The sequence below is a fragment of the Borostomias antarcticus genome, assembly GCF_949987555.1.
Source record: "Borostomias antarcticus genome assembly, chromosome: 12".
Classification (NCBI taxonomy): domain Eukaryota; kingdom Metazoa; phylum Chordata; class Actinopteri; order Stomiiformes; family Stomiidae; genus Borostomias; species Borostomias antarcticus.
The window spans coordinates 8,647,148-8,657,040 of NC_140245.1; the positions used below are offsets into that span (position 1 = coordinate 8,647,148).

The 9,893-nt window shown below is 47.5% G+C and overlaps 1 protein-coding gene across 1 annotated transcript in view; it reads right to left on the bottom strand.

The window, feature by feature from the left end:
* The window catches only part of LOC311316249 (netrin-G1-like), a gene marked incomplete at both ends in the record, with an annotated part of 38,436 nt that extends 35,258 nt beyond the window's left edge, over positions 1-3,178 (bottom strand). The window contains one exon of the mRNA XM_084447078.1: positions 2,933-3,178. Coding sequence (XP_084303204.1) covers positions 2,933-3,178 — 246 coding nt within the window. The remainder of the gene's footprint in view (positions 1-2,932) is intronic.
* Positions 3,179-9,893: the final 6,715 nt, after the last annotated feature.

Below are 9,893 nucleotides of genomic sequence, written 5' to 3' on the forward strand. Positions count from 1 at the left end.
CCAATGTTAATTCATCCGCCATGACAAAGTCAGAATTTGCACCTTTGTGAAAGCATAAAACCATTTCAATTATTTGGGGAACCAATTCCAAGTTGTATGTCTTCAAAAAGGGGTAGGGGTCTGTTTACTGTAACTCCCTAAAAGTATTTTCTATATAAAAAAAAAGAATCTTATTAACGCACAAGAAATGATTATGTGTTGGTGTGTCCTGTAGTAGTGAATGTATTATGTACTGTAGTAGTAGGCATGTCCTGTAGTGGATGTATTATGTAGCACTTATATATAGCGTCTTTCTACCTTAATGGACAAAGCGTTTTACAATGGCCTCTCATTCACCCATCCACTCATACATTCAGACACCAAACGATGGCAATTTAAAACACATTCAGGCATGTTGGTCATACCTAAACTGACTGTGGTCTAAATGAGCATTTTTACACACCAGTGTCTTTGAGTCTCGTCCTCAGGCGTTAACAGTCATTGTTCATTAGGCCCATGTGGTGCAACACTTTATTAATTGCCTGTCCTCTGCACCGTTGAGACGACTCTAATTGGATAATTTGTATCAATTAATATGAAAAAGATTCAACTTTAACATTTTTAATTACATTCCGTAATTGCATCAGAAAGTGCGATAACAAAATCAAAAAGTTTAACTTGACTGGAATCGACAGAAGGAAACCACACATCAATGGACGCGGTTTTACCATGATCATGATGAATGGATTTCAAATGAAGAAGTAGTCTACTGTGCCAGTCTTCACCCTATGGCTATCCATAATCAGAAAATGATCCACGTTGTTCCAGCTTCAGAGAACCCGGGGAACGGTAACTACATGTTTTTAGACAAAGCCTGAAGCTCCGGATCTAAAAATAAAAACAGGGCTAACTCCCAGATGCAGAACACCTATCCCAGGCACCAGCTCGCATTCCTCAGTGTCTTTGCCCTGCCGCCGGAAGAACAATACTAACAAGTGTACGAGAAGCAAAGGAGCTTTCTTTTCGGTGGTGAGGCATGTTCAAAGCACGCATGTACATTTTGAGTGCCCTATTCTGCCATGTTATAACGTAACGCGTAGCTTACGTCAGCCCTCTTGCGCTTGGAGATTCTGTCAATAAGGGATAATCATAGCACGGCTCGGATGAAAACGCAATCTTGAACAGAGGCAGACAGAGAGGTATCAGAGGAGCAGGGAAATTGAAAAATAACCCCTCGAAATCTCCCGGCGCCACCCTCACCCGATGACATTCTAAAACGCAGGGGAGAGGGGATTACTCAGCTCGATTCAGACCAGTGGGGTGCATTGTGACTGGCTGAGAAGATCTCATTTGCATGCTCCCTGCATCGCTCGAGTAACTTTTTGTGAGGCTTCGGTGGCTAAGGTCACGGGTGTCAGTCTGCCTGAGTGCCGGGCTGAGAATGTAAACAGATGAAATAGAAAATAGGCTTAGCGAGCGAGGCCAGGATCCGGCCAGGATCCGGCTCCCGTAATAACGGAGGTGATGATAGGTGCTGCTGTGCGGAGTTCAGTCAAGGCTGAGGAAAGGTTGAGGCAAGGATGTGGTAGGTTGAGGCAAGGTTGTGGAAGGTTGAGGCAAGGATGTGGAAGGTTGAGGCAAGGTTGAGGAAGGTTGAGGCAAGGATGTGAAGGTAAGGCAAGGTTGAGGCAGGGTTTTGGAAGGTTGAGGCAAGGTTGAGGAAAGTTTGACGAAAGGCTGTGGAAGGTTGAGGAAAGGGTGAGGAAAGGCTGAGGAAGGTTGAGGAAAGGCTGAGGAAGGTTGAGGAAAGGCTGAGGAAGGTTGAGGAAAGGCTGAGGAAGGTTGAGGAAAGGTTGAGGCAGAGTAAGACATGAGATGAGGGGATGATACAGCAATGGTGAATGGAGGCTGATTGTTATAATATGCATGCAATGGAGACGCCGGTGTTCCTGTGGGAACTACACACACCATAACACGGCTCCACCTGCCTCCGGGATCCTCACATACACTCAATCTGTCATCATCATGTAAACTTTGTGTCTCCCTCTCACAGACTCTCTCTCTCCTTCTCTCCTTCTCTCCTTCCCCCTCTCTCTCTTTCTCTCTCTCTCTCCCCTCCTCCCCCTCTTTATTTCTTCTCCCTTTCTTCCCATTTCTCCCTTCACACCTCTCTCTCTCGTTCTGTTTCTCTCTTTCTCTGCCCCCCCCTCCCCCCGTGTAATTTTAATCAGGATCTGGTGCTAATAGGTGCTAATTCAGGTTTATCTTCCGGGCTGTTGGATCTTTGAACGGTTGGTTCTGACGAACGGAAACTGCTCACACGACCGGAGATGGAGCTCTTCTGTCTTCCTGCCGTGTCACTGACAGGCTCTGGGCCATCTGGAGACTAAAGCTCCTCCCAGTAGACACTTAACTGGCAAATATGTATGTACACAGCCCACACATTTCCATTACGTGCTTCGGATGTATCAGATAATTCCTCCGGTATTATTCTCAGTATACTGTATGGTAAATGGACTTATAATGGCCTCTCATTCATCCACGCACACACCGATGGCGGCCGCTGCTATGCAAGGTGCTAGTCTGCTCATTGGGAATAATCTGGGGCTCAGTATCTTGCCCAAGGACACGGGATTCGAACCGCCGACCCTGCGGTCATTGGACGACCCGCTCTACCTCCTGAGCCACAGCCGCCTGTATTATCATCACAAACGAAAGGTATCAAAGCTTCATTAGTATTAGTCGGTCCTGTGTCTGTCTGTGTGTGTGTGTGCATTTATACAGCTAAGCAGGCGCGTGCGTGTGTGTGCCTTCTATCGTGCTCCGCACAGCGTCCATTAATCTGCGCGCGCCCCCGTAGCGCGGCCCACCCCGTCGCCGCGGGCCGCCTCCCCTCCCTGCCCCCCCCCATCCGTCAAACCGGCCCTGTCCTGTCAGGCGGGGGCGCACTCACCAGCGCGCAGTAGGTCTCCGGCGGGTCCCCGCACGTGATGTTGGGGGGGTCGAGGGTCACGCGCAGGTACTTGGTCATGTCGGTGGCTTCCGGCTGACAGGCCATGTAGTCCCAGGCCAGCCCCTCCTCCGTGTAGATCTGAGACTTACACACGTCGTAGTGACCCCACGCCGCCGGATAGTGCTGCGTTCCCCGGCACAGGGAGGCGCAGGCGGCCAGCAGCGCCAGCAGGAAGGCCCGGCGCATCGCTAACCCCGCTCTGATTGGCCGGTACGCTCGCGAAGACGACGGGGAGGTCGAGGAGTCTCCGTGTGACGGCGTCCGACTTCAGAAGGCTGGATCGTTGGGAGGCAGCGCCGGCATGCTCGGCTTGGCGTTGGCGGCTTCGGGGGCTGTCGCGGCCGCGGCGCTTTCGTGCGAATGCTGGCCCCCCGGGGGCGAGAGGACCTGGCGGGTTGGCGTGATAAAAAGTGCGTTCACACGCTCGGTTCGTGAGAGGTGTTGGACGGCGTCGATTGTGTTAAAAGGTCACAGGCGGGTCAGGAGCGGCTGCAGGGGAGGTGGGGGGGGCTCGGCGCGTTTGGGTTCTCGCTCCTCATTGGCCGACGGGGTTCTGTTGTCCCAGGCTGATTTCGATCAGCGTCAACACCGGACGCAGGAATCTGCAGGGCGGAGGAAGGAGACAGGAAAAGGTCAAGGATCCACACACACACACGTGCACACACACACACACACACACACACACACGCAAACGCACATGCATGCGCGCACACAGATACACGCACACACATTATTATTACTAGACTGTCTACCCTTAGATAATACCCTGACTGAAATATACAATTCAAATTTCTCTTCTCAGATGTGAGGCCTAATTGTCATTTGATTTTTATACCAAAGGGTCCATTTCCACCGATCAAGTCATTACATTTTAGATTGCTTTTCCAGGAGCTGGAAGTGCGTGTGTACATAGAAGTGATTCCTTCAGAGCAATGAGGGGATCTTTGGGGAAGATGGGGAGACAAAAGTGGTCTATTTGAGGGATTGCTCAACACTCTCAGCCATCACAACCCATCAGTCAGACAGCCCAGCTGGTTAGGACAGCGGCGCGTGGCAGCATTCAACATTGGCCCCCGATTACAGCAGTCAGTCAGGTGTTCAACATCGGGCTGCCACTAGAGCAGTCAGTCAGGTGTTCAACATCGGGCTGCCACTAGAGCAGTCAGTCAGGTGTTAAGGTGAGAGACAGAACACAGCAACTGCCAGTTGACGGGTTGTCCAGTGATCGCAGGGTTGGCGGTTCGAATCCCGGCTCCTCCTGTCCACATGTGGAAGTGTCCTTGGGCAAGACACTGAACCCCAAATTGCTCCCAATGAGCAGGTTAGCACCTTGCATGGCAGCTGCCGCCATTGGTGTGTGAATGGGTGAATGAGAGGTCACTGTAAAGCACTTTGGATAAAAGCGCTATATAAGTGCAGTCCATTTACCATTTACCATAAAAGGTTGTATCCCACCCCTCCCATGGTTCTTGTCTGTTCACAGCGTTGAACTGTGTTCTTCTTGACATTCTTTGTAAGGAATACCCTTGTGTAATTTACAGTATAAATTACCTCAGTTTCTTGACCAGTTAGTGTGATTAATTCATCCTTTCTACAATGGAGAGTTTGGATACTTGATTCTGATTGGCTAGCAGCCGTGGTAAAATACTCTGTAACCCACGGCTGCGACCGCATAACAATTAGTATTAATGCGCCGTCAATCTCATTGACGAGGCCATTGATAAAATCAAGCGGTAGGCTATGCTTTGCGTAGCAACCACTCGCAGCAACCTCGCCTTTTTCGTATCCTATTACAATAACGCACTCATCAGTTCGACTCCAACACTTCCACACCCCTACCAGCAAAAACGAGTGCTCTGGAGAACTGTTTTAATAACTGCACCATGGCTGGAAATATTCAAATAAACGTGACCCACCCGAATTATGCCTTATGGCCTATGTGAACAAGGCCAACCCAAATAGGCGAGATAGCCTATGTTGCCTGGCAACCATTTCATTCAGAACTATAGCCTATTGCGGAAGATTTTGTAAATACTAAAATGATAACGATCAGTAAATAAATGATTGAATGTTACTACTGAGTGTTTTTTGTGAATATATATATGCAGTAACCGTTGTAGAAAAGCAATTGACCACTGGAGGCAGTGGGTTACAGGGGATTTTAACACAGCTACGGGGCGTTGTTAGGCCCGACGCGATAGTGGAGGGCCTAAAACCCCCGTAGCTGTGTTAAAATCCCCTGTAACCCACTGCCTCCAGTGGTCAATTGCTTTTCTACAACGGTAGTAACTGTAACACTCAGTAGTAACTGTAACCCACTGCCTCTCGTGGTCAACTGCTTAAATCTACGATTCATATGTTTCTGCTGCATAATCTACCATCCTAATGGCATCCAATATGTCTGTACATACTGAATATAAATATCTCCATATGTCTGTACATACTGTATATAAATACATCAGGCAATTACTTTTTACATATATCTACTTAATACCACTTTTAAAGAAATGACTTGAAAGGGGGGGGGATTCCTTGAATATATCTAAATGATGTTTCTTAAGAGTAGAGATATAATATGTTCTGTCAGATCCCTGGAAATGAGCCCTGCTGCGAAGTATGTTTGACAGTCTTGATTAGACGCACCTTCTCTAGTGAGAGGGAGGGGGATGGAGGGAGAATTCGACTGGCTAAATGTGCTGATGTCAATCAGGAGGACTTCTAACAAGAAGCCAATTACCCAGTTTGATATCTGCCTCAGATGTCCGTGTGATGAGTCAGCTTTCTAGATGTACAACTTCCTATCAGCATTCTTTTTTCCATGTCTGGTATCTCTCTGTGCCATGGACAGCCTTCACATCTCTCTGGCCAGGGACTGACTGATATACTGATACTGTTATATAATATATATATATATATATATATATATACACACACCGATTAGTGTTACTGCTATAAATCTGGTAAAGATAGATGTCAGTCCCTGGCCAGAGAAATATCATACAAAGGATGTTGATGGCACAGAGAGATACAAGACATGGAAAAAAGAATACTGATATAAAGTTGTACACACACACACACACACACACACACACACACACAGGCACACACTCTGTTATCACAGGCTCAATCAAGATAAAACTGCTCTCTCATTATCCAGTGCTTGGCTTTCATTACTGGAGTGCTGAGATCAGATCACTTTGATCATAATATTATTTCAAGGGTTCACACACTCATCTGCCCGTGAGTTCAACAAGACTTTCAAAGTCTGACAGTGAGTGTGACTGACATCCTCACTACTATAACCATGTGGATCTCTCCTACTCACTATTCACCTACACCCCCCCCCCCTCCCAACACACAAACACACACACCTACTGTATACAATCTCCATCCTGCCACTCATAACTTATGCATGTAAAGGATCATAAAGGTACATTATTAGTATCTGAGTCTGTCCTATGACCCACGCCAGACTGGTATTATCATGTTCTCCGGGGTCAAGACTCCAACAACGAGCAAACGAGAGAGGGTGAGAGGGTGAGAGGGTGCCTTCTATATTAAAAGTCATGAATATTCCAGCAGCGTTCAGTACTCTATGTACAGGTAGGGAGAGAAGGTAGTACCGAGGTTCTAGTCTCTTTCCCCCACCCCCTCTCTCCCCCGCTTTCTCCCTCCCCCTCTCTTTCTCCCTCCCCTCTCCCTCCCCTCCTCTCCTCTCTTTCTCCTGCTGTTTTCTGAAGCGTCTGAACCCCCCCCCCCCTTCGTCAGCTTGTGTTCCGTTCCGTCCCCCCGGGATCATAATGGGTAACAGCCTCCTGAGTACACTCTTAAAAAACATGTGGGTATAATCCATACGCTTTATGGTTACCCCTCAAGGCGTGGGTATGTATATCTCTCTCTCTCTCTCTCCCTCTCTCTCTCTATCCATCCTGTCACAGCTTAAGTGAAGGGAGCTGTCCAGGTGTTGACATACAGCGTATGCCTTCTCGCTTCCCTGACTCTCTCCAGTTCTCTATCTCTCCCTCTCTCTCTCTCTGTCTCTCTCTCTCTCTGTCTGTCTCTCTCTCTCTCCCTCTCTCTCTGTCTCTCTCTCCCTCTCTCTCTGTCTCTCTCTATCTCCCTCTCTCTCTCTGTCTCTCTCTCTCCCTCTCTCTCTCACTCTGTCTCTCTCTCTCTCCCTCTCTCTCTGTCTCTCTCCCTCTCCCCCCCCCCCTCTCTCTCTAAAACCATGGACAGGCTAATCAATATCTATGATGGCTTTTCTAAGGTGGGCCCTGCCCTGTATACTCCTGCCAGTCCTATATGAAATGTACGACAGCTAAAATGGATGGATGTATCGATTCCTCCTACGTCAAGCCTAACAAATTTAGTGGTAAATGATTTCGAAGCCTATGAAAGCACCGCCCCGTGTTCAATTGGCCAATCAACACGCCTTCAATATGAACCAGCGGGACCTCCACCGACGGGTATGCGGCACAGGGAATTGCCCCCACTTAGCCTAAACTCTGATCTATACACACTCTCAAACACACACAAAACACACACTGCCACATACAGTTAATGTCTGAGGGGGTGAACGTTTGACCCTGGTCCGCGATGAGTGACAGTGGGGATTACTATGTCTGACTGTGCCGCGCCACAAAGACGGGCTCTTTGTCGCTGCTTGTCTATAGTATACCGGTAATGCCTGGAGCTTGAGAGGATGTGACAGGGGGCGCGCGCGGCTATCCCATGCACAGAGCAGCCAGGCAGCCGCCACGAGCACATGTGAACGCGTGCATACATTATTGAGAGCGCTTTTCCTTGAAAGGCGCGCATACGCGGAGATAAAGGACCCGCAACACGGCTCAGAGAGGAATCACGTTGGCAAGATAGAAGGCACATATCAGACACATATCAGACATGAGGATGACTCACTTCATACGTTCCTCCGGATCTGCATTGCATTGAGAGAACGTGACTATTCATTTCACATAATGCCAACAATCACATTATCAGGGAACGATTTTGAGAAGAGATTGAGAATTAACGTTGTGTAAAGAGACGACACTACTCCCGGTTGTATCCGATTCCATTTACCTACCTGCGCAACAGGTCAACGTGTCTATCAGGCTATATGTAGGCTATTAAAGATGTTTTAAGTATTTAATGGTGAATGATAGATGGTCATGTCTGGAAAAGGTAAGCTACAATAGCCTACATTTGAAATGAGAGCCCGTTTACCAAATGTAACCGTCGGCTAACTGCGTGAAATCAAATGGAGTAGTGCGACGTAAGTTAATCAAGTCCTGTTCCAGAAGCGCTATGAGAGCGACATGCGTTTTAGCATCCCAGTGACGGACATCGAGACTACTTAATATGGTATAGCTCACTGAGCAGCATATATGAGAGAAAAGGCTGTACGAATCACGATATGACTTCAATAAAACTGTTCACCATAACATCAAGTAAAGTCATATGCTCCACAGTACTTACAGTTTTAAAGGTGTTGCAAAACGAGACGAGAAAGCCATTCAACAAGTTCAGTGGTATTAGCTCACGGAACTGTGAATTCTTCTTGGCTCTACGGGGCCCTAACGCACCCCGGCTCCATACTGTTGTTTCTTAAGTCGACAGAGTTTTATCAGTAGAGCGCGCGTTCAGAAGGCAGCGAACAGGAGCATGTTATTTCCCCTGGAAGCGCCAACTTGATATCCGCAACTTTCCTTTCAACTTCGAGATTGGTTTTCGCTCCTCTTGCACCCAGGCATGCAACCTTTAATGCTCCACTGCAGGGAGCGCAAAGTGAAATAAAAACCAGTCTCTCTCTCTCTCTCTCTCTCTCTCTCTCTCTCTCTCTCTCTCTCTCTCTCTCTCTCTCTCTCTCTCTCTCTCTCTCTCTAGCTAGCCTATACCAGCAGAAATTACCGTGAAGCCAGGAATCACTCAGTGCAAGCCAGGAAACCAGTCAATCCCCAATCATCTGCGTCTTTTACGCAGCGCAGCCCATCACGCGGAATTCCAGGGAATGCGCTTGGCGAGTCAGTACACAACACAATCACTCCGAATTTTAAGTCCATTCCCCTGGAGCTTATATCTGTGAATCAATCTAACATACCTGTTTATCAACGCGCACCTTGCATGGAGTCTCTTTAGGGCATATACACACTGGAGCGTTTTGGATAGGGCTAGCGTTATACTGGTGAGCTTGTTCCATTAAAGAGCAAAGGGAGAAAACCGATAAGCAATCTTGAGCTAATAAGAATGACAAGATAGGCTATTCTAGTTCAACACCCGCGTGTTCCGCTGGGTCCTAGAGATAACTTTTACATGATCGGCCAGATAGCTAAATCACCTTCTCCTATTGCGTGTAGCAGGGGAACACATCGGGCATACTTTGATTCAATTTAGCCCATGTAGAAGGTCTGCCTTAGATGTAGTGCAGTGAGAAATATTAATAACTCGTTTGTTTCTGGTCTAAATCATTTTTTTTCTAGTAATTGCAATGACGTACAGTACCAACACTCCTATTTCGATCAACTACTGTAGTAAGTTATTTACAAAGAAAATAAAGTCAACCTCAATTAGGCTACAAGCTTACACTAGAACATTATGCACGAATTATCAGTAGCCTAGGACCCTTTATACACGTAGCCTAACTGCTGAAAATTAATGGCCTACAGTATAACCACAACTATAGGCTATATTCTTTCTCTGCCCTATTCTATTCTGCTATATAGTTCCCAAAGAGATCGAACATGCTTACCTTCAGTCTGTATGATCGGGTAATTGAAATTATGCATTCAACATCTCCCTGACATCAAGAGTGCATAACTTTTGAGCTCGAAGCGCTGGAGGGTAGTACAGTAGCCTAGATGTATAGGTGGCTCCCGCGGCGACATCGGAGTCACACTCGCCACTG